Source organism: Hypoxylon trugodes, assembly GCF_022578975.1.
Source record: "Hypoxylon trugodes strain CBS 135444 unplaced genomic scaffold F4822scaffold_4, whole genome shotgun sequence".
NCBI lineage: Eukaryota > Fungi > Ascomycota > Sordariomycetes > Xylariales > Hypoxylaceae > Hypoxylon > Hypoxylon trugodes.
The window spans coordinates 1,549,518-1,574,458 of record NW_026250019.1 but is presented as its reverse complement, the minus strand read 5'-3'; the positions used below and the strand labels follow the sequence as shown (position 1 = coordinate 1,574,458).

The 24,941-nt window shown below is 46.5% G+C and overlaps 4 protein-coding genes across 4 annotated transcripts; 2 read left to right on the top strand and 2 right to left on the bottom strand.

Annotated features, from left to right (window-relative positions):
• Positions 1 to 16: 16 nt before the first annotated feature.
• F4822DRAFT_209237 (putative NEDD8 conjugating enzyme) lies at positions 17 to 1,374 on the bottom strand. Its single transcript, XM_051453842.1, has 3 exons — positions 1,237 to 1,374; positions 1,089 to 1,176; positions 17 to 1,024 (listed from the first exon to the last, which is right to left on the bottom strand). The coding sequence occupies exons 1-3, from the start codon at positions 1,255 to 1,257 to the stop codon at positions 579 to 581; spliced, it is 555 nt and encodes a 184-aa protein (XP_051315467.1). The 5' UTR covers positions 1,258 to 1,374; the 3' UTR covers positions 17 to 578.
• Positions 1,375 to 2,603: 1,229 nt separating this feature from the next.
• On the bottom strand, positions 2,604 to 6,713 carry F4822DRAFT_437012 (uncharacterized protein; the record flags this gene model as incomplete). Its single annotated transcript, XM_051462376.1, has 2 exons — positions 2,604 to 3,625; positions 3,677 to 6,713. The coding sequence occupies 2 exons, from the start codon at positions 6,711 to 6,713 to the stop codon at positions 2,604 to 2,606; spliced, it is 4,059 nt and encodes a 1,352-aa protein (XP_051315466.1).
• Positions 6,714 to 15,542: 8,829 nt separating this feature from the next.
• On the top strand, positions 15,543 to 16,696 carry F4822DRAFT_209114 (haloacid dehalogenase). The gene has a single exon (XM_051453841.1). The coding sequence runs from the start codon at positions 15,707 to 15,709 to the stop codon at positions 16,520 to 16,522; it is 816 nt and encodes a 271-aa protein (XP_051315465.1). The 5' UTR covers positions 15,543 to 15,706; the 3' UTR covers positions 16,523 to 16,696.
• A 5,115-nt stretch (positions 16,697 to 21,811) lies between these two features.
• On the top strand, positions 21,812 to 23,201 carry F4822DRAFT_399296 (ras-2 protein). Its single transcript, XM_051457764.1, has one exon. It carries the CDS (start codon positions 22,003 to 22,005, stop codon positions 22,546 to 22,548), a length of 546 nt encoding a protein of 181 aa, XP_051315464.1. The 5' UTR covers positions 21,812 to 22,002; the 3' UTR covers positions 22,549 to 23,201.
• Positions 23,202 to 24,941: the final 1,740 nt, after the last annotated feature.

Here is a 24,941-nt window from a genome sequence, read left to right as displayed (position 1 = left end):
GCGAGTTTTATAGTAGGTACAGTTACACACTAGATGAATAGCGGACACATTTTTTATAGGATGGTCACAATGATGGCATTTAATGACCTATCGCAAAATAAGTACTCTGTACCTACATAATAGGTACCAGATGATATAAAATCAAATTACCTCGAGGAAAAACTGAGAAAAGTACCTACGTAAACTTCATTGCATTCATCTGCCAATATCTATCTAATGTATACGAATAGCTGCCATTGGCTTCATGACCTTTCTAGGCAGCTATCCGAAGTATCAAAGCGCACTGCTACCGCAGAGATGGGATTGGTAGTCTTTCTCTATGCCCTAAAGTGAATGCGGCCCTTTGCAAAACGCCTTGCTATGCTATCTTGGAAAGCAAGACTAAACCACCTCTTCCTCTTTCGTCGCCCTTCATTCCTATAAATTTGACCATGAAAGTCTGTGGATCATTCTGTGTAAATGTATCTGATGTGTCCAACGAGAACCCCCCATCAGATCAGGTAGATACACCCATGGATGCTTGTTTGTTTGCTTGCACGTTCGTTTGCAAGGCCACCTAATTGTTCATCCATCCAAACTTAAGGTTTCATCACTCGGTCGTATTGAACTCCACGTATCGATCCGCCGTTCATAGAGGCCCTCACGTTTCTTCGGAAACTTTCTCTGCTGGAGCGAAGGTCCTCCGCTGCTTCTTTGTTGAGGGGGTCCGAAGCGTTGGGCTCGAGGAAAAGGAACTGCAAACCAACAATAACGGCGTTCAAGTTGAGCACGGGTTTCCAATCCTCGCGTAGAATGTTCAAGCACACTTTGCCCTCGAGATCAATGTTGGGATGGTAGATTTTTTGCTGACAGCGCACCTTAGGCGGTTCGTGGGGGTAGTTGGGACCCATTGTAAATGTGAATGTGAAGCGACCGCCTTGGTAGATGCCTTCGTCGGGTAGAATCTCGAGTGTGAAGTTGAGGATGTCGTCGGGATCGGGGAATATCGTCTTCATCGTTGAGCCTAAGGATAGTTCGGAAAGATCTGCGACATATCTAGGTTAATATACATATTTAACGATCGATAGCGTATATAGGGTATATTTTACCTTTTTGCACTCGTAGTTGGGCGGATGTGACTTTCTTTTTTTTACCAGCTGCTCCCTCGGCGTTATCCGCCTTTTGTTGGGCGGATTTCTGTTTAGATATTCATTAGAACTTACTATATTATTTAATGTGACTAATGTGGTGGCTTACCATAGACCATATTTTCATCATCTTGGCGGTTGTGAACTTTGTGAGGCGGTGACAGGTAGCGACTCGAGATGGTAGAATATGGACGTTAAATAGCGTTGCGATGCAAAAAAGAATAGAACAATCGGAGTCGATTTTGATCGAGGGTAACTAAGGGTAACTAAGGGCAGATACCTAGGTATTGTCACAAATAAAGACAAGTGTTTGGCAGTGCTTGTTTGGTCTGACTGGTTCAAAGAAGCCTATCGTGGGGTGAATATTAGTATGAGTAGTGTCTCGCGTGATTGTTGAAGTTTAGAAACCTCGCATTGTCAACCTGAACGCCTAAATCTGGAGGGGTACCTAATCGGATCGTTATCGTTATGCCCAGATGCGTCAGTACTAGTACGCTTTTAGAAATGAAATGCCCAAATAGGTATAGAACTTGACTTATTGAGCTCTAATTATGGAAGTCACTACCTAAATGTAATCCTGAGGCATCTTACAAGAAGCGTCAAACGCTATTGAAATTACAAATCATAAATTATACTTTGTAGGTACATAATCACGATCAGGATTAAAAATTTTCAAGGAAACTTTAGATCCTTAATTATTTTTCTAGCTAGAAATTAAGCTTAGCTGTTCACAGAGAACTATTTCCCAATAAAAAAAAATAAACCCATCACACGCTCGATCTCTGACCCGACTATGTTTATAAACCTCCCATTCGCACACAGCGGTCCTGAGACCATAGCCATATTTTTGCTCATCTAGGTTTAATTTCCTTTCTCTCTGATACCTTCACTTAATAGATATGAACACGAGGCTTACCCGACCGCCCCTTAGTCCTATTTAATCCTGTCCTTGAGATTCCAACACCTCCCTTATTTTTTTCAGATAACAGCTAGAAGAAATGACCGCAGCCTGAAGAACTGGCTAGAAAGAAGGAAGAATAACAATAAATAGGTAATAGGTGTACAAGAATATTCTCGCAGAAAGAAGAATGCGATGCGAGTAAGAACTAACTTTTCCGACGTGTCGATATATATAATAAATCATTGAGACAGTAACATTGGCATCAACGTGGTTCATCTGGTAAGTCGGAAGAATGAGGTTGAGAATAAGAATGGGAGTCAATAAGGAAACCCAGAAATCGTACCCGTACACCGATGTATCGGCAATGTGTCTGTTCGTCCGCGGAAGATAAAACGCGGGTGTGGGAATAAAAAAAAAAAAAAAAAGGAAAACTCCAGAACTCCGATGGAAGCCACATGATAAATAATTCACCGAAACCTCCTCGCTTGCTTTAACGAATGATATCAAGGGGGTATCTCTGCGCGCACACTTATATACCAAGAACGACAAGCGAATTATCAGAAGAGGATTTTTCCTTAGAATCCCTTGAAGGGATCGTCTCGGAAGAAGTCCTCTTCTCCTTGCCTGCTTCCGGCATAGTACGAATCCGTTCCGCGCGTTCCTCGGGAAGCATAGCTATCCCGATGTCTGCTACGGCTACGGCGGCGGCGCATTTCCTTGCTTCGTCTGCGAGCCCTGTATCGCCATTCCTCTTCTTCATCAGGATGTTCCTCGAACCGTGGAAATGTGAGAGGGCTAATAAACGCCTCCATTCGTACGGTTCCGATTGCCTCGAAGAAGTTTCCAGGCGGACGCGACGACGCCTCGGAAGTTCGTTGAGATCCGGCCGTACTCAAACCCCAGGTTATGTTACTAGACGCCTGGGATTGGTAGATGTCGGAAGAGCCCGCAGTGCCTACGCTGTTACCAGCAGTACTATTGGTGGAAGCATGGTATGAACTGCTATGGCTCGCTGGTCCTGAGAAGCCTCGGAATGAGAGCGGTGGAGGAACATGGCCACCAGTATTGCTCCTCTTGCGACCGTGAAGGACTACTTGGTTGGCCCGCTCGTGTACTCTATCGTGCGATCTTTCGTGGAATCGAGGAATAAAGGGAGGTTCGGCTGCTTCGCGCGAAAGCTCACGCTGGTGAACAGGTATCGGAGGGAATGCTTCTTGTTTGAAGGAGAGTGCTTCCTCGAGCTGGTTAGTGCTCGGGGGAGGATCGTGGCGGGTCATCAACGCCGGGTTCTTTCCCTTCGTAAGTCGAATCGAGTCACGGATACCAGGCTTCTTGACCTTCGACTGCGGCGGCTCGAATTCGGGTGCCGGGCCAATGTTCGGTGAATTTGCTGTGGGGATAATCTCCGGAACATCCTGTTGTGAATGCGCAAGGAATGACAACGATGTTAACCAGAGGTAATGGCGCTCCGCTGATGTGGCAGTAAACTTCAATGCTCTCTGAGGCGTTAAGATGAGGATTGACCGGTTGAAAATGTTGGTAATGCCTTTCGGTGGGGGATTATCATCCTTCACATCCAATACGGATTGGATGGTTACTGAAACATGGTCAGTGACATTATATCTCGGCGGGCGGAGTTATTACTTACGCTTTCGGCCCGGTTTGCCCATCAAAGCATTGCCTGATGCAGGCTGCTTGCTACTCCACAGGATCGCGCGCTCATATGGTGCAAGCCATACCCATCGTTTATGGCGATCGTTACTGTTCTCTTCCCCACGGTTATTGCCATCGGCCACACCAAAAGACTTGCGTCTTCTAACATACTTAAACATCCACTCACCAACCATCGTCTGTGCAATAGCATCTACTACACTCGACGATTGTTGGTTGCTGCCAGTAGAACCCATGTTGGTGTTCTCAGTATTAGCGGTGTTTGTTGAGGGTTGAGATCTGTGGCTACGCATTTGCGACCTATTACGATCGCGTCGAGGAGTAGTGACGTCGTTAGTGGGTAATGGAGGGAGACCTGGACTTTCAGGTGCTTCTTCCGATGGTGACATCGGTGGCGGTGATCGGCTGCCATGTCTTCGGTGTTTCCTGTTTCCGGGTAGCGCTGCAGCAGACCGAACCTTACGAACACTATTGTTCCTGTATGGAGCACCTTTTGCGCCGCGATGAGTTGGACTACGCTGGCCATCACTTGGTGCACTAATGCTAAATGGCGGTTTCCTTGAACTTGCTCTCGTAGGAATTGGGAATGGAGGATCTCGCGATTCAGGCAAGCTGGGGCTGCGCGAACGACCTTGGTGAGAGGCAATACCACTCTGGATCATTGCGGACTTGCGCATCACACTAGCACGAGAGCCCGTACTGTACCCAATCGCCCTATCAGCTGCTCGAGTGGCTACCTTAAGAGACGGTTTTCGCGTCAGTCCTTCAGGTGCATCTGCAAGGCGGAAAGAGCTATAAACTTCCGGACCTCCGACCTTACTCATGACGCTGGCTGCTTGTCTAGCTATGGGTTTAACCTGTTCTGGCGAAGCGGTGCTTGCCAACGATGAACTTGCCAATGATGACCGTTTGCCAGGCTTAGTAGGACCAGTCTTAGGTCTTGGAGCTAGTGCTGTACGGTACTCAGAGTCGCTTTGATCCCCATCGAACTCGTCAGCTTCGTCCGAGCTTTGAGCATCAAAGCCAGCAAATAGGCTACTTATCCGATGTGGCCGTCTCACGGGTGCTTTAGAATTTGACAATGGGCCATCATCATTGTTGCCAGGGTACGCATCACGCGTTTCCAAGTCTTCCCCGATTGGCGAAATTGGGGGCGATGAAGGCAATTCGGTAGAGAAGCTCTGTCGACTACCTTCAAGACGGCGTGGGTTCCGTGGAGGGACGTGCCCAGGCACAGGCGTGAAATCTTTACTTTCAAGGACGCTAATGCCAGTAGGTGATGTAGGTCTTGATGAGATGGCGGATGGGTGAAGGTGTGGTGGAAGCTTATCGAGTCTCCTATCGATTCGGATTTCATCCGTCTGGACTGCCATTGACTTTGTAGGCTTCGATTGTATAAGAGAAACTTGGCAACCGAAGTCCTTGACATATTGAGGTAAGCGATGTTCGCGTGGAGTTGAAGGTCGACTGGTTGGTGGAATGATGCTTATGCTCGGTATCGAAAGAGGTGGGGGAGGGAGTGATTCTCGCTCAGTTGGAATAGGATCAGTTTGCGTGGAAATTGATTTCGATACTGACGCGACAGCAGGCTTCGTTTCGACAACTAATGGGTTTGATGTCGCGAGAGGCTGTGCGGGCTTTTCTGATGTCTGAGATGAGGCGGAAACCATCGACTTCGCAGGCTTAGGAGATTCTATTGGAGTCGGCTTGGTAATGTATACCCTCTTGCGGCTTTGGTTTGCTTCGATCTCACCCTCAGTTCGAGGCGGACTCTCCAGACCCATCAACTTTTCATTTTTGAGGGTAGGCTCTGGAGTCGACGGTTTCGCTGGGGCCATCTTAGGAGAAGGAGGTGGTGAGAATTGAACGCCGGTGTCGGTATATTCTACCTTGGGTGGTGTTACAATGTCCTCGTCATCCTCACGAATTCCTCCCTCTAGTCTATCAAGCACCGTCTGGTTCATGAAGATTCTGCTTCTTGCGACACTGCCCGGTCGTATTTGGCCGTCGCTGCTCTGGTTTCGTCGATGAGATTTCGACATAATGCTATCGCGGCTCTGGTTCCGATGGTGCCTCGGGTTTGAGAGCACACTTTGGCGGCCATCCGGATCCGTTTGGTAGTCATCGTCGTCATCAAAGTTGAGCTCATCAGCAAGACTATGGCCGTTAGGTTTGGCAAACCCAGGGCCACTCATCACCGAGAAACGGATACTATTCGTCATGCTCATCGTTCGTACACTGGCACCGTCGTTCTCCTTCCCGGGTCCTTCGCTGTCGCTTTCAGATCCATGGTTAATTCCATTCGCTTGTGATGCTTGCAGATTAGCAACCTCTTCTAAGACGACTCGTAGTCGGCTCTCTGCAACATGCAACTTCCGTTCATATTTACGCCTTTCTTCATCCCAGTCGTCTTTTTCCTTGGCCCAGAGGTCGTGAACCCTCTGGGAATCCTCCTCATGGGTGCGGACTTTCTTTTGTGCTACTTCGAGTCGTCTCCTAGTCTCAGTTATCGCTTCAACTGCATCATCGCGTTCCTTGGCCAACTCGCCTAGAGCCGATGATGTTCCTCCTTCAAGGAGGGCTAGTTGTCGCTTTAGGGACCTGGTTTCCTTGGCTGTATTCGATAAGTTGGTTTGTAGCGACTCTTGTTCTTCTCGAGTGGTGTGCAAAGAGCATTCAAGACTTTCAATTATCTTGAGCTTCTCTTCCTGATCCCTTCGTAAGGCCAATATTTCCGAGACAAGGTTCGCGTGGAGTGTGGGTGTGAAACGACGGGGGTCCAGGATGCTAATGTTTTCGTCCATCGCGACATCTTTCGAAGACCGTTTGCTATTCTTCTCGATTTTATCCATTGGTAATGGCGGCGGCGGCGATGAAGCTATACCAGGAGGCGTGGTAGAACGACGCGACCTCCTCGAGCTTCGCGACGGTGTCCGGTAGGGTGTGTCTGTTGGAGTCGGCAGCGATGCAGCGGCAGCGTCGCTCAACTCATTATCCGTTTCCCATACAGCCATGTTTGCTACTATTAACGATACAGACCGGTTTCCCGGCTGTCGAAGATGGCGGCAACTTCAATGGGAGGAACGGAACAGAGCAAGCACAAGCAAGCTCGCATTGACTATGGATTTGCAGCGGTTTTGTTCAATAATAGAAAAGGGTCCAAACGTCGAGCTCCACTATGTACGTCGAACCCCTGTCGACAGTGGGGTGATTGTTCTGCGTGGGAAAGTGACGATGTATGTGAATGGATTTTGCATTAACACAACTAAACTCCACTATTAGCACTATTCCATCTCAAGACAAGACGAGACCAGGGTGAGGGATATGAGGGATATGAGCTTAGACAATTTCGAACCTACCGGGCGTAGTGATAAGTGTTGGAAATTACACAGGAGTTTGCCCTGTATCTTCAGCGTTAGTCACCTGTTTAACAGCGTGTGATTTATTCATTTCTGCTTCAATTGACCATTATGCGCTCAGCGCAAAAATATATGAGAACGTTAAACGAATATACGCAAGATCCGCAACTGGCTCGGGGAATTAAATGATAGTGGTAATAATATGAATGAGTTAACTTACTAGAGCCGTTAAGGAATGAATAGGGGGAGAAACCCGATTTGCCCGCGGCAATGCTCTCTATTGAAGTGAGGAAAAGAATAGGAGTCCTCAATGCATTTTTCCGATGAATAATTTGGCGGAGAGACTCAAACCAATGAGATGACGTGTGCACAAGTATATATCAGGATCAGTATATACTAATAGCCTATACTGGACTCCTATATGCATATTATAATCAGCTATCGCGCAGCCGCATTATGAAGTTTTAAATCTGTTTTAAAGAGGAAGGGATTATAAGGGAATTCAACATCGACACAAAACCAAGAATCAACTTACCAAAAACCAAGTTAAAGCAGTATAATCAAAAAGGAGGCAATTGTCAGGAATATGCTTGTCAAAAGAAAGGGCCCGCGCTCTAGAGGAAATATAATGAACAGCTCGAACCTGCAATTGTCACGCTATCTTTCGAAAGGTTACAGAGCGCTCGGTCGAGTATGCATGAGATTTGGGGTAATGATTTCCCCCAGAGAATGCAAGGAACTGACAGGCGAGACAGGCAGAATGGCGTGGACAGACACAAGACTAGATAGACGGTAAAATGAACCGAGAAAAGGAAAAAAAAAGAATCCAAAAAAGAAAATGCAAATGCACAGTTCGCAGATGACAGCCGTTTCGGATCGTCACTGTAACTGAAACGAGAAGTAAAAAAGAAATAAAAAGCAACGCGACGATGGCAAGATAGATGTGGTGTCGTAGGAACCTCTCGACCAGATGTCAAGAAGCAAAGAAAAGAGAACCAACCAGGTTCCCAATGTCGTGTGTACGATGCGCTCTATACCTAATGATACCCACTTGACATGGGAGACAGGGCCAGACCATGATGCTAGGATATGAAAGCGATAGGTACCCAGGCAGCTAAGAGGGCTTTGAAGGTGCAGAACGGCCGCTAAGATACGCGGGCGAACGCGGAGGCAGTTCAAGGCAAGTTATCTCTAGTTTCTGAGGAAAGACGACGCGGGATGCGTGCTAGGCTCATCTCTGCATATGTGGAGTACATATCTTAATGGTAGATAATGCAAGAGAAGCATCTTGGTATCTTCTGTATGTGTTTCCATGCTGGTAACGTTCGTGTTCGCGAAAACCCAATCATTGGCCTAAGGACAAGCATATTTTGCAACGTTAGGGGTACAACACACACTACGACGTACACTACTAGCCCATGAGCATGTCGCTCGCTCACTTACTCGGTACAAAAGCCTTGACAAGATTGTCAGGGGTCAAATTTGACCAAACGGTTCCAAATCCGCGGAATAAGCAGGTGCCAGGTTGCCAGACGAGGGATACCCCTGAACTGGCTAATATGGGATTGGTTGTTCAATGACCCGCCTACAATAAGCTTGGCCTGTCTGCCACCCTTCCCGTCCCAGTGAGGTTAGAACCGCGCCCGGAACGAGGGGTGGGTTGCTAACTGCAAGGACCTGAAAGGCATAGCGCTATGGTAGGTGAGAAGCTACTGTATGTGCACGGAGACTAATAACTGGTAGTAGATGGCAATTAAACGACTTAATCTAAATACGCTCTTATTGGAAGCAAAGAATTTATAGTCGGGTAGGGGACAATAAGAGGCAAAAGAGAGGTACTATGTCTCAGAAGCTATTAATTGGCTGCTTACTTGTGTGCAATAGTTATCTTCAGGGACCACTGATGAGCGCCATGCCTTTTGATGAAGAAAGCCCACGATGCTGATCTTGTCCACTCATTTAAACCATGTAGGAGGGTATGATATGACATCTGCAAAAGCCACTCTCTCGGGACACATGGGACAACACTGACAGGCGGAAGCACCGCACAATGGTGGATCAATCACAGGTACCCTCATTTACAGGGAATTTTAGTTACTTGACCCTACCTAGGTAGTGTAACTTAGTAACTTAGCGTAACTCCCTAGTCCTTCGAGAAACTGATTTGAGAGAAGTGAGGCGCATCGTGGTCCACAAGGTGACGAATTATGAAGAGGCAACTCAACCGAATCCCGAGGATGTTCTTCAAAAACGAACTACTAATTCGAACGCTAACTGGGATGTTCAGAACGTGATGTCGAATAGGAACCTCTAACAATCCAGACCCAATGTCGATCCCTCGAGTTTTCTCCAGCTCTATCTCCTATTTCCAAGTGCTACATGTTACACACCACCGTAGTACCGTACCCTTCGTGGTCGCATTTGTGCAGAATCGAAGTAATACCGAGTGTACCAACGTGGAGCGATACTGACATCAAGATCTTTCTACCAAAAACGGAGTTGGGCACAAGTAGAATCCTACCTAAGAGCCAGGTGCAGTACATATATGCAAGGCACAGCTTGACGGGCATGCATGGAACGGGCCACCGACAAGGTCAACGACAACAACAACAAGCATCAAAATACCTATCCACTTTAACAACAGTGATCTGTTAGCCATATTGAGAAGACGATGCAACTTCGACGAGGCCTTTAATTCCACAGATATCCTCATACTGTCGTATCGCCGAGAAGAATTATGGCTATTGTTTACGTATTCGCCGTCGCAGATCGGATTCCCCAGAATGCAGAGTGTCTGTGGGTGGTAAGGCACAGATCAAGGGAATCGACTTCAGATCAGAACTAATGTATGCAGCTTGAGTCCAATTGCTCGGACAGTGGAAACACACGCATCAATCGATGATGAGATTTAACTCCCGATGGCATGCCTCTGGGTATATTTCAAAATCACGCATATATGTATCTCAAAAGGAATGATAGATAGACAGACATATTAAAAGGATTAATGACAGGCCCTTCGGGAGATTCCATCGTTATTATTTTGATACTCGCCTATGGCTACTCATTAAATCCCAACACAAAAAAAAGGCCAGCTCCCCTGTTTCCTCCAGGGTCCTTCTCAAATATCACAATTCCCCTCGCTTCGTTTATGAATTTTAGGCTTGTGAATCCCTGAACATTCAGGCTTCAATGACCAGCATCATCAAACATGACAGCTGGAGTATCTCGGTCTCTTCCGGGTAACGGCCGCATCGGCCATTGTCATCGAATTAGGTAGTTGGTAACAAGAGGCAGTATTATCAAGGCTGACAAAGGCCAATTGGTGTGCTAGTTAGTCCTATCGGCTTCTACATCACATGTTTCAAGCTCACTTCCGCGCGGGCGCAGTCAAATAGATAGAAAGCGACGAAGTAACCCTTTCATTGGCAGCCGAATGTGACAGTGACCGATGCAACGGACCTGCGTCTCCCCGGCTTGGAGAGAACGGTAACCCTTGCTTTACTTACCAACCAAACAACTGTACCCTTGACTATTTAGTGTAAATCGAAGCACGTGTTTTCGTGACGCTAAGAAGCTGGTTTGGTTTTAGATGAAGATGGGAAGAGACAGGTTTCCTCGCAGTTTGGGACGCTTGATCTTGTAATAACGCGGGAAGGTCATGAGGCTATTAGAGATTGTTACCCATCCCCCGCGCGGCTGAACCAAAAGCACCTGTATTTTACTAGCTAATGGGTGTAGGATAAGCCGTTGAATCACTGCTCAAATCAAAGTAGCGTGGACGCAAGAACCCGTTCCGTCCCTCCACTACAGCAGTTCGGTTCGTAAGCAGCCTAGGTACCCTAAAACTGGCCCCGTATTACAGCTAACAGGCTAATAGCCACTTTATTACAGTGCCCTAAATCAAAATAAAGGGGAACAAGCCCCAGAGGTAGTAAGTAGCGTGCCTAATTCTTGCAGTTCTATAAACGGACTTTCTCAGAAGATCAACCCAAAAATATCCTACGGACAACTAGGTCTCTCTAAAGCCGCCATAAATGCCTGTTTATCTAGGTACCTACCTAGGTACTTAAGAACTAATGCAGTTTCTGCTGACCGAGGCGCAACATAGCGTCCCCGACACTTCGGGCGCCAAGATTGAATTACAGCAGTAGGATCATAAGTGCGACTTGTTCCAAGATCCAGAGCACACTACAAGCTCAAGCTCTGCCAAAAGCTTCCCGTCTAATGTAGCAAGGTGACCAAATCGAGTTAGAACAATACAACCTCTCGGCGTCGACGCCGTTCACTCATTTCTACACTAAGAAAAATTTGACGGGGACGGCCACCTTTCCTGTTCAGTTCATAAAAGGGCTAAAAAGGGAAACGGGTAATGCGAGGGAGCTCTCACTAGGGCTTTCTGAAACTTAGACTGCGTACCTAACGTAGAAATAGAACGCCTTTTTTTCTCGTTTCTTGTCTATCACACTCGTAAGGATCGCTCGAAGGATTTCAGGAAAACTTCCCGGGCAGGCTGGGGTCTCAGACCGGAACTGCCGCCAGCGAATGAACCGAGCGAGTCGAAACCCTTTGTCGGCTTCTAATAGGTAGGCTTCAGGGTACTTTCTCAGAGCTTCATAGCAATCATGGTTCATGTTTGACAGGAATCAATCACACCAGCGAAGGAAGCCAACAAGCAGGAAAAAAGAACATGCGAAAAAAGCCTCACTATTCGAGATAAGCATCTCCGAGAATGCAGCGCGTCTCTTTTCATCCCTAATGATTCCACGCGTACGAAGTAACCTTACCATTATCCATGAACAGGGTGGAATTTGGGGTAAAAAGGATCCTGGGGATCGTCCCGTCAGTCTGTCTAACTGTCCACGCGTTCTTCGCAAGCCATTCTGTGGCATTTTGTAGCATTTTTTTTATTAATTTCTTGCACCGAGAAAAAGAAAACAAAAAGAAAAAAGAAAAAGCGCAAAATAGAAGACACTGAACCCTCCATCCGGTTAATTCCCTCGTACGGAAAAAACCACTACCCAAAAAGCTCCACTTCCTATCCTCAGATGCGATCGACTTGTTTGGCGATGCAAGGAGAATCACATCTCGGCGCCTGTGCCAATTTCAACGCACTTGCATTACGGGCTTGAGATCCGCAGCTGCAAAGCTGTAAGCGGGCATTTCATTCAGCATATCCGGTATTGCGACGTGGACGTGCATCCGATATTCGCAATTATTATATTCTAACTTGGATGAATGCCTAGCTCGCGTACCTAACCTACTCAAGTACCTACCTGTAGTTTTGTGTACACTTAATAGAGGCCTACCTAGGTATGTAGGGGTTTATGAACTGGCCCATATGCACGCGCAAGTTCCCCGGATTTTCAAGTCTATTCGTCTTTCCATAATGAGACAATCTGACAATCTACCCTATGTCGAGTGTACCAGGTTAGCATTATCCTTTTTAAGGCCTCATGAACTAGTTCCGAGTTCCGAATACATAATGGCCCCTTTCTTCATAGGTAAAGAATCCATACGGTGCTCGCGTGTCCGAATTGTGCATTGTCAGATCCATATCGGTGTACTACCAACAGCGGATCAGGTTCCCATTCTCAAATATGGTAAATTAAGCCACCAGCGTCGGAGAAAAAAAAGAACATGACATCTTACAAATGCAGTGCTCGCCCAAAGAGCATATTTTCTTCGTATTATGTTTATTACTCTCGGACAAGAGCACCCAGCCATATTTATTCTTTTCTTTTTATGTTGCGGATATGATTGAGCCTCAATGTTCCCTTGCGTGGAGCTTACTGCAGGATCTAGGCTCGGGAATCGTCCCGGCCCCTTACGCGGGGTCGGTGAGAACCAACATGTAAAATTCTTTGGACCTTCCCTTTTGTTGAGAGGCGTTCTTTTCGATAATCTGTAAAGGTGGAGCTGAGTTTCTCTCGCACAGTTCAGCTCAACCCCTATCTACGTAGTTCCGGTCGAATGACTCCGTAGTAGCCGTAGTTGGCTGTGCATCGGTTGATGTGTCTTAATCGTCTATTGCGCCGTGAGAATCATATGGACCTTGGCTGTTTAACATCTGGAAGGCCGTCTCTATGCGAAACTGAGGACATATAATTCGGCCAAATTATAACGATGTTTGCTTCAAATAACCAACCGGAATACTATCACGGAGTTCTCTCTCGTCGGCTTAATAAGATAGTATGGCCGGTTACCAACCAGCCGGTGCTCTGTTACGCACAAACTTCACATAGCATAATTTGAACATTGTTACCGTACAACAACATAGTTTCATAGGATAGTTACACGCCTTAGCGCCTGAGTTGAGAGGGTCATATATCCAATACACCACCTCAGCTTGAGTCTAGTAGGGTTTCCTGCAGGTTTCTTGCATACTGGCTTTCGAGTGCACCCGGTCCCCTCCCCTATCGACATCTCGATCTCAGTTCATGCATATGCAGACAAGTCGGAAACGGAGCCCGATCAACGGTGCGGCCCCATATACCGTTAGCCCTAGGGATCAGCAACTAGTAGTTGGGTTACCATAGTTTCTTTACTTGAGGTTGTGCCTTGCTTTCTAAGACGTTGGAATTATTGTCTACCTACCGACATACATAACGTAAGTCTCGTATCTAGTAGACTTATAAAGCCACAATCGTACCACTAATTCGATTTGATTTAACAGGCTAGGATATGAACGATTAGGCAGTGGTCTTTGATTATGAAGAGAAGGACCCTTACGTGCTAGCGACTTTCGCGGGAGAATCGCTCCGTCCCGTACTACACCCACATATAACTTTATGCGAGCGCCATGAGACATGTCGTAATTGTGCTTCTAACAATGTATGTCGTAGGTTTCATAGTTTATATCATATCAGAAAGCTTAATGTATTTCATATGTTGGCATTGGATATGACGCAGTCTTGCAGTTTCGATACTATAATTATCCCTAGGGAAGGTAACTAAGATGCGACCATGTCGGTAACGCAAGGGATAAAGTCATATGTGAACCCCTAATGGAACGATCGAATCACCTAGAAGGTCATCTTCATAGTGTGTCCAATCATAGGACTCTAGTTATAATTAGGATATAGGCAGATTCGGGTCCGAATTCATTGAAACCACATCGGCGAACACAAATTTGATCATAGCATATGCGATACCGGTAGCTTATCTACTATTCCTCTGTGAATAAGTGATCACTAGTACGCAACTCAGCCGAATAACTCCCACAGCATGCAATATTTAAAGACCATTGCAGTTGAAACTAAGAATATGAATATAACCTCAATTCTTAAACCCCATAAGCTGCCACGAAGGGCCGTACCAAGTAACTTTAAGGACGTCTTGCTCCATCTACCTAATTTAAACTTAAGTATGTGGGCAGAGTAAGAAATGGTAGTTACCTACCTGTAAGTGCTCTAGGAGGCCTTCTTCCCACCCTTCAAACCTAACATCAACTGCGTCAAAGTGCTAATGACCTTCCGTAGCGGTTGTGATCGACTAGCGCTTTTCAACCACCTCATAACACCAGCACCTAGTCGCCGGGCCATGGCAGCAGCCACCCGATCCCCAGGTTCCCCGGATGTAGCCAGATACCGCCGGCGGCAAGCCGTCCAATCCGCCGCGTGGTGATAACTATCTGCCTACTTGACATAATGCTTCTGCGGCCACTTCCACCGCGCATGAAGAACACGACCCGAGAGCCAGGCTCCTCGAAATCCCTTATCCGCTCCCGGTTAGGTGAGTATGCATGTGGTCTCACATCCCCGGGTAACCCCCGAGACCTCACCTAGGTAGGGAGCTGAATGAGTGTTCCGGGGACCTTCTCGACTGAGAGAAGTCGGCAGTCGGCCTTCGGGATCTTCATTGTTCGCCGGAGACTAGGAATCGCACCGTTGGCGCTTAGCTTCCAACAGCTTCCTTGAGCCATCCAGATGATTAGAGCTCCCTTACATATAGGATAACTGTAACCTGCATGATATCAAGGGATATACCGACTAGATAGAGTCGGGAAATCTCAGTATTGGGGTTTTTGTACGGGGTCGTTGGAAGTAATTCGGACTGTTCGCGATCACCATGGCGAGGAGGTTGCTATTACGGGAATGCATGCTTGTGCCTTCCATGACCCATTGGTTACCTGTGGCAATGGTAGGTTAATATCACTAGAGCTTGAGTTAGGCGTGAGCAATGAGATATATCAGACAAGGCTAGATCTCCTCATCTTCATAACTAATTTGATCGAAGTAAATTTTATATAAATAGTAATGATGTTCAAGGTAGTTTGCTATGGTAACCTACTGCCTAATGAGGAAAACGGTAGCATGACGTTATGTCTTAAGAACAAAGTTATTACCGTAACACTCGATGATTCCTATAATACACAAAATACATCAAGATAATATTACTACATACGTCTTTGTAAGGTGCACGTCGGCATATGTCAATACGATCCTTCGGCACTTCTCGGCACTCAAACGAGCTACCAACAAGCTACCCCACCACTTTCCGATGGCCGGATCACATCATTATTGAGAAAACCTAGCTAAGCTTGAACGAAGTAACTTCAGCCAGCTAGTAGTAGATTCTAAGAGAATAGTAATTACAATATAATATTCATTCATATAGACCAAGAGAATCTACAGATACATAGGCGCAAAATGACATCCCAAGTACCAGAAGCTTTACGCAACGTGAAAGCCTTAACCTTCGATGTCTTCGGCACGGTCGTCGACCACCGCACGACCGTATGCCAAGAACTAATCAAGCGGGCCCGGGAAAAGATAGAATCGCCCGCCTACAGCTCGCTCCCAGAACAATCGCAGACTCGCCTAGAAGCTATGACCGAGGACGACTGGGCTAAATTTGGACAAGAATGGAGGTACAGCTACTATGTATTCACGCGCTCATTTGTACCGGGCGAATCAGAATGGAAAGACATCGATACGCACCACTACGATGCGCTGCATGTCTTACTACGGAACTGGGGCCTCACCGGTATCTACGCGGAAGACGAGGTGCGGTTGCTAAGTCGAGTTTGGCATAACCTCAAACCGTGGGACGATTCCGCGGCAGGCATCCAGCTGTTGGGGACTCGACTCGTCACATCCACGCTGTCGAATGGGAACCACGAGATACTCCAGGATCTCAACGCATACGGAGATCTCGGCTTCCGGGAGATAATCTCCACGGCCGATTTTGGCGCGTACAAGCCGCATCCGAGCACGTACCTGGGGGCTGCCGAGGCCCTTGGGCTTCGGCCCGAGGAGGTGGCCATGGTCGCGGCTCATTTAGGGGACCTTGCTGCTGCACGGTCGAACGGTCTTAGAACGATCTATGTCGAGCGGCCCCAGGAAGAAGCGTGGGGTTCCGATGACCCACGTTACAAGGAAGCTTGTGGATGGGTTGATATCTGGGTTGCTGAAGGCGAGGGCGGGTTTCTCGAAGTAGCTAGGAGACTCGGCATATCCGAGTGAAGTACGTGTTACTCCGCGGGATCTCCTCGATCTTAGTATGAACGAAGGATTCGAGATCCGTGCTATCCTTCGTGGGTGTATTATTCATTAGCAATTCGAATGGTAGGTGACGTATCATGTAAAAAAATGATGAGGGAAGGGTTGATAAACGTAACCAACATTCGCGTAAGGATATGTGAGCTTCTAAACCCAGCCGCCCGGATATCCCGCCAGTCAATGCGTTCCAAACCCTCGGTCAAAGGCCAGCATGGACCACAGCAAATTCAAAAGTAGCGGTGTTGTTGTACACACATTGAACACCTTTGTAACCCCTGGGGAATAGGTAGCTCTGCGGGAAGTCCCGACGCCTATGTCTACCACGTGTATATATCGTATCTTTCGGGTGGAATGTAAGATGTGTCACCACGTAAACCGAGAGGCGTTTTATCTGCAAGCCCTAAGGTTTGTATTGATATTAGTCACGATAAATTTCATATTCCAGATTGGCCGTGAATTAGGTCGATTTTCTATGGCCTGTAATCGACCCCCGCAGATTCAACTGTTTCGACGTGGGTGAAATATTGACAACCGTGAGAGGTAACAACGTCGAAGAGTAACAATAAAATCGGTATCGAGTCGCCAAGGTGTTTGCCTCCCTACCTAGGTAGGAATTAGACCAGAAATGACCCCTTGTTCACCTAAAGAGGTACCGTTGCCATTGCCGAGTAATGATAACCAAACGATCATCGAAAATTAGAACATAGTCATTCTTATTCATGGTAGTAGTTGGTTTCACGCCGGTCTGAACAGTTTGCTCTGGGATCCGATACCGCCCACTAATCTCAGAAATTCAACCGACATGAAGTTGGTAGTGATCTGAACTTTTAACAACTCGATTTTTCAAGTTGGTCCCGATAAAGAGGGATTTGAACAACCCCTTGGCATATTCGGCACATCGCTCCTCTAATAATGCCTCTAGCAGAGGGTTTGTAAGCATGAGCAAAGCCCAGGATATCGGAGATCCCGACAAATCCAAATGCGCCTATCCTAACTAAAGGAGCGATCGGACGTGGGAAAGTTTGCTGCGTGCATTTCGTCACGTCCGCTTGCTTCTAAGTAGGTTTAGAGAAGGAAAAAAAAAATGACACGGGCGTCAACGGACCGGTTCCATGGCAGCGCGCCGCGCAAGCCCAACAATGGCATCCTTCTTTATTTTTTACGGCTTTACCATTCGCGACAAGCGAACTTCGTGCATATGCGGGCGTTGTAAATTAAGCGCCGCTAAGTCTGTAGGCATAGGTACCCCCTAGGTAGGTAGGCATGGGAGCTCTGAACGGAGCAGAGCGCACCCCCAACATTCGGGTTTGGAGGGGGGTCCCGCCAAGGCGAAAAGAAAGCGCCTGCGTCTGTGAAACGTAATAGAGACAGACGGCGATTGGGAGGCTCGAGATCAGCAGGGCGGTACGGCGAGGTCGAATAAAACTAACGTCGCACACAGCGCTGGCGGGAGAGACCTCACCCCCTAACCTATTAGGTCAGCCAATGGTAATGGTGACGAGGCCGAATGTGGACGATCGAAAAGGCAAGCATGCTAACCGAAGTGTGTTGCTAGTTACAGTGAACAGGTTGCGGCCACGCCTATTCGTTGCTTGCGTTCATGATATGTATGTAGGTATGGTAACATTGCTTGCAGAATGGAAAGAATTTTGACGGAAGGATTCCCTCGTTGATCTGTGAAAATGCAACAGTTGAAAAAGTTGTAGGAGTAAAATAGTATACTAAAACCTTCGGTTTCAGAGAATTATAGTCGTTGTCCAAGATGGTAGAGTAACATTTATGTGACTTCATGTTAGTAAGTCTGTAGCTAGCTACGGTATCGGATATGTATGTTGCGTATGTAGGCATGTAGGTCTAATATAGTTTATATGTATGTATGAATGCGTTATGTATGGATATGTTTGGTTCTTGTGTGGTTCTGTATGGGTATGGATGGACGGATGGGTAGATCTCTCGCTCTTGATTTGCAAGATGAGAAAAGAAAAACACCAGTAAGAATTAACTCGCTGTCTTATCTTTGGATGTCCGTTCGTCGAATAGTTGTTGAACACAAGCCACCCCCATCTCGAGGCTCTCGCTGTCGTACGAGAGGTAGGTCTAACGTAAGGTCGGTAAGAAATGTCTCGACGGACTTCCACGATCCGTATTGGACAGCATATGCAGATCTGGGGAAACCGCTTACAGGATAGAAAGACGCCGACATACTTGCGTACGTGGTAACAACAGAGATGCAGGCAGGGTATTTCTCGAGAGACCCTCAACGCTCTCTCAACGTAACGCAGCGAAAATCGGATGCTGTAGCTCGTGTTTCTCTTTCCGGCTCGCGGCACGAAATGCAGATTCTTTACGTACGTATGGGATTATACAAGCATCCAAAACATCCATCGGTGTTCAGCCTCAGGGTTGATTTGATTTGATTTCGAGAACACCATCTTCGAGTTTCGAAAAGAAACCCCATGAACACTTGTTCGGGAGGTAAGGAATGACTTTGCGACAAAAAGAAAAAGGGAAGACGAAATATGTCGGATCTTCCTTTTGACGCAGAAACGGGTTGATTAAGGAGGGACCTGATGACTTGGCTTCCTAGATGCCTGGTAATCCGGCAGTCTGGTGATGAGTAAGTTGAGATAGATTACCTCCTAGTTACCTAGGTAGGTAGCAGATAGCCTTAAGAATAGGCACTTCCGAAAAGAAATGGAGAAAAAAAAAGGAGCAAAATGTAGAAGTGAAAGAAAACAAAAAGACAGAAAAAAAAACACAAAAAAACAAGGCGGCTCCGACACAGGTTGCCGCAGGTTTCTCTCTGATCGAAACGACAAATGCCAATAGGCACGTGCAGATTGGTGCTGCTAGATTGCATCACGTTTTAGTTTATATACGACTCTATGACTTCGGATGAGTTGTATTGAGCCGTGATTGTGTCCTTATTTTAGGACTATCCGTAGATGGAATATGTAGGTTGAATGTAGGTCAAGATGTTGTATGTTGTATGTATTTAGGTAGTAGAGCGTAGCACCAGTAGTAATAATAGTTAGTCTAATAGCCCTGATGCTGCTTCTGCTTCTGGGGGCCGCTACTGCTAAATGAGTTGTAGAAAGTATGTAAAAGATGCAATGCAGGTTTTGGGTACACAGGTACCTATAAGATCGGTATTCGCCTGTAAAAAGCGGATTACCTATTCCTATCCTATCCATTTTCCATCGCTTCAAATTCGAAGGAGGTGCAATGGATGTACATATGTGATGTACCTATCATGCATGATACAACCTTACATGCCTACATATCCTCACCATAGTACATGTAGCTACCTACTTGTACACTACATACGTATATGCCCGTGCTGAGTATTTTTTTTTTTTCCCTCTTCTCTTTTTAACCCCCCCTTCCCTTTTCAGTGTTCACACATGTTCTAGTATTATGAGGAAGGAGTATTTAATTATCGCCTCAAGGCCTACGACGTCCTACTTTTTATAACCTTACACACACCTTACCCTACCTGCTTCCGAGTTCAACCTTACTATTTATTGATTGATTAATTGCTCCTAGCCATCCTTTCAATTTCTCATCAAAAGTGTCGTTCCACATTGAAGCAGACTTGAAATCGACAAGGTTACTTATTATTGGTTTAATCCTTGCTTTGCTTTGCTTCTCTACCTACATACATAAAATAACATCCATAACATCCATACATAATCACTTCAATACATACAACATATAACACATATAATACGCATATATACTACGTACTACATACATATTGCAGCATAACATCATAACATACTGGTTGCCTCTTTGGTACTACGATACGGTTTTGCAAAGTGGGACTCGGCTCATCTCAGGCAGCCCTCTGCGTGCGCGACATCATCATTATCGACAAGGGCGGGAACGTATCGACAAGAAAATCGTCGGAGAAAATCAAGAACAATAGCCCACTAATATATTCATATATACATTTCCGAGGAGTCGAATGGGCAGTGTTATCCCTTATTCTTTATATCCACGACGACCAACATTGCATACAAAAAATCAATATCAATTTCGTTTGAGAGCTATTGTACCCATCGTTTAAAAGAGAGAAACTCCACAACAGCTCATCCTGGCTTTGCGGGCTTGCAAAGGAGAAAAAAAAGACCAAAAAAAAAAAACTTAGGGGTCTCACTTTCTTTCGCAGTGCGCCACCTCTATTACTAGTTGGAAACAGGAAATCATTGGTCGGCTGTTTTGTGCCTCGCCAGGGAAACAGTGGCTTTGGGTCACTCTCCACCTCCGCTTCGCCATTCAAAATCATCCCGGCACGGGTACTGTACCGCACCTCCGGCTAGCAGGGCCTAGCGCTACAATCCCAGTTTCCCTCAACTGTATCGGTCGTCTTAGGAGTCTGGAATCTCCCTATCTCATGCGCTAAGAAAGTACCTTTTTTTTTCTGCTGCCCACATCGCTACATAGGTACATATACCTTTACATACATGCCTACGCTATTTTGGTTACCTTTACGCTACTCAGTACCTACGATACCCACGCTACATCCCATTTCAACTTCTTACCACCTTACCACGCTACTTAACTAATACTACTAATACCTGGCCTTACTTGACTTGCCTGACTTGCTTGGCCTACGCTTAATCTTCCAGCACCTAGGCAAGAGCTTAGGCCCTCCAAAATCTCAATTCTCCACAATCCACTACCACTACCAAGGTTCCTACTCTCTTGCTCCCCTCTGGCTCCTTGCTCCTGGTCCATCTCCTGGCTCCTGGCTATTCTCCTCCCCGTCGTCCCCGTTTCTTCGTCTTGTCTAAGCTAAAAAGTACGGACGTCGCTGCGATCATTACGACCTGGACCTTTCTCTCATTCTCTTCATTCCGACGAATTGACCACCAACCATTCTATTCCCTCCCATCCCATTCCAAAACATTTCTCTCCGTGCCATACCTACCATCTTGGCCACCTCCCACCGAATCAGATCTTCTACATAGCCGAATGCCTCAGCGGCCCGACGAACTTAGCCACCTCGCCTACTATCCGTGCTGAGTCCGACATCCCAGATCTTTTCTTTTCCCCACGACCTCATCTCAACCTCAACCTCTGTTTCCATCGTTCTGTCACTACGGAATTGAGAAAAAAAATAAGCAAAGAACATCATTTGGTTCTCCGAGACCACTTCTAATTCCAAAATGGCGGGAAAAATGGTGTTGTATAAATTGGTAGTACTGGGGGACGGTGGTGTCGGCAAAACGGCATTAACAATTCAGTTATGCCTACAACATTTCGTTGAAACGGTAAGTCTTACTAGCAAGAACTAGCAGCTGCTTATACCTATCCCCGCACGGGTGTCATAGACTATACCACCGGATATGGGGATGATCGCTAACAGTATCTTTTCATAGTATGACCCAACAATCGAAGACTCGTATAGAAAACAAGTCGTCATAGATGGTCAAGCATGCATGTTGGAGGTACTGGATACTGCGGGCCAAGAAGAATACACAGCATTAAGAGATCAATGGATACGAGATGGCGAAGGGTTCGTACTAGTATACAGCATTTCGTCCCGATCATCATTCTCGCGAATCAAGAGATTCCATCACCAGATCCAACGTGTGAAAGAATCATGCTCGGCATCGCCCACCTACCCCGGTTCTCCGATAACTGCCGCAACGCCCCCCAGCGCTGTACCTATTATGCTAGTTGGCAATAAGAGCGATCGGGTAACGGAACGAGAAGTATCGACCCAAGAGGGCCATGCTTTGGCACGGGAACTAGGATGCGAATTTGTCGAGGCCTCGGCTAAAAATTGCATAAATGTTGAGAAGGCTTTCTATGACGTTGTCAGAATCCTACGCAGACAAAGACAACAAGCAGCCCGACCACTACCACAAGCCGGTCGTCCACGAGCGCAAAATGGAGACGCACCTCATAGAGATCCCGGTGACAGGTACAGACGAGGCCGCCGAGGTGGAGGAGGAAATGGAGGACGATGCGTTATATTATAAATGGGAAATAATCCACATCATCACATGCGCGCGCGCGCGTTCACGACCGATACCCCAATCACGAAAATTACCCATTATCAATGCATCTATGCGCCGTCCCAATCCATCTACGACAGCGGAAAGATGACAGCACACCATCGATGCATGACACGATACTTGGGCAATGTCATGTTCATACATATTAGAGGGGTTATATGCCTCATCTCACACGCACTCTATACATCTACTAGCTTTCAAATCGGCGAATGGCGTACGAATTAAAAAGCGGCATCATTGGGCGCAAGTACCTTAGTTTCTTTGAGTAGGAACGAAGACATTTTTTGTGGGCAAGATGGGCAGGGTTGCTATGGTGGTGTTTTGGGAGTCTTGGGGCGTATCTTGCTCAAGTCAACGCAGATTTCGGTAGTCTAACCTTGGGTGTGTACTACCGAGGCGATCATAGCATCGTCAAATATGTGTTGGATGTAGAGCCACCAATGTTCGATTTCTTGTTTGGAAATCTAGCTCAAAAAGGAAATGCTTCAATGTGGTGGCTTGAAGTTTCGGAGTATTTAGTTTTGTTTTTACCACTCCAAGCCAAAACTATTTACCGTTACTCAAATCTAGAGTCTACATATCTATGTTCAGTGAATTGATCTACCTACTTGACCGCACTTAGACCATCGTCGGCACGATATCTTTCCATTTTGATCTTAAGTCACTTTGCTTTTCATTTCATGATTTATTGTATACTTTGTTGCCCCTGTCTGTGGCTGTGGTTCTTCTTACTCCTTTCAGACGGGTATGCCCCTTACCGGTTCTTAGATCAAACCAGCAAGCCTCAATTGTCAACCCCTTCATGAGTTAGTTGTAGGAGTTTTTCTGCCCAGTAATTCCAAATTCCCACGACGCCCTACCCCAATTGACAATCCTTCGAAACGGATGGAAAACTACTAACGTGTGTTAGGGCGTTGCGCGGGAACCGGACCGGGGTAGTTCGAGGCCAAGATGGCCCATAAACCCATCGTTTACCCACAGGGGGCCTGTGCTTCCCAGAAGGCCGCATCACGATACTGTACGATGGAGGAGCTTACTCGTGTAACAGAAAGGGTAAACGGTCGTGTTACCGGGGATTTCTAAGCATGAGTTGCCAAGTGGATTTTTTTTTTTTTCCTTCCTACTCCTTTACCAACCGACGGTTACAAATACACATTGGCCTTATTACTACATATTACACACATAGTAAATATCGGGCCAAGCAGTTCTTCGCATAATTGTAATAAGAACGGTGATGTATATAGAGGTAACAAAAAAAAAAAAAAAGACAACCTAGCTTCCATGTCGCCAATCAACACGCCTGGACCAGTCTCAAAACATTCCGGGTTCGCAGGTTGCAAGCGTTGTGGGGATTTTTCATTAGGCACCAAGAGCTTCTTGAAGTTGGTATTGGACCAACATGATCTACGTTTCGAGGGAGCCTCTGGTACCGTTAATATCGTGGATCCTGTTCCTGTTCGGCATCTGAGCCGAATTGACGAGCATCGTCAATAAACAAAACAAAACAAGGCAAGCCGAAGCAAGTCAGGATAGGAGCTCATCATCATATCTACCATCGTACATAAACAAGGCTTAAGGGTATAATAGTGTTACTAATGCAGCTATTATCAAGGACCTTTTTTAATCACATCCACATTCGCACAGACATATGTACATATTAAATGTACGTGCGTAAGGAGCAGCAGCACTACGATTATTCCCCCCTCCAGTTTGGACTAAGGATGGCTTTAAACATAAACGGCGAAAAGGGGAGCTATCAACCCCTACACACGTTCATCGGTAAATTTTCTTCGACGCTGATCCTGGTGGGCGGGTTTCTCTCCGGCTGCGTCTTTGAGCATTAGATCCATATGTTAGGTACTTACGATACTTACCCGGGTAGGATACATAGCTTCAATAGCTCAATAGCTCAATACATCATACCTGTCTGCTTAGCCGCGCAAGCTACATTCCTCACCTTACATCCGTCCGTACATATATCTGTATGTTAAGGTACATGTGCTTTGGTCGTACAAGGCACACGACAGTGATGTGACGACAACCCGACATATCAGCGTGCTCAGGGTAGGGTCGAATCCGCGGATAGGTGCGAGCAAGAAGGTCGGCGGCTATGCACACTCTGTCTTGTCACAGACACAGCACGAACGAGGACTCGGCAGGCCGAAGTAAGCGTGTCGGCATACCTTCTACAAACGTATATATGTACGGACGGACGACGGAGGAATACACTCAGACATCTAAGGTGTTTAACCTGTCAGCACGGTCCATCAGGATTACCCTGTTACCGCTCCGGGTCGTGGTGTTGCATGCATATTGCGCCATACTCTAGGTGCATATAGGTGTAATGTACTATGTAA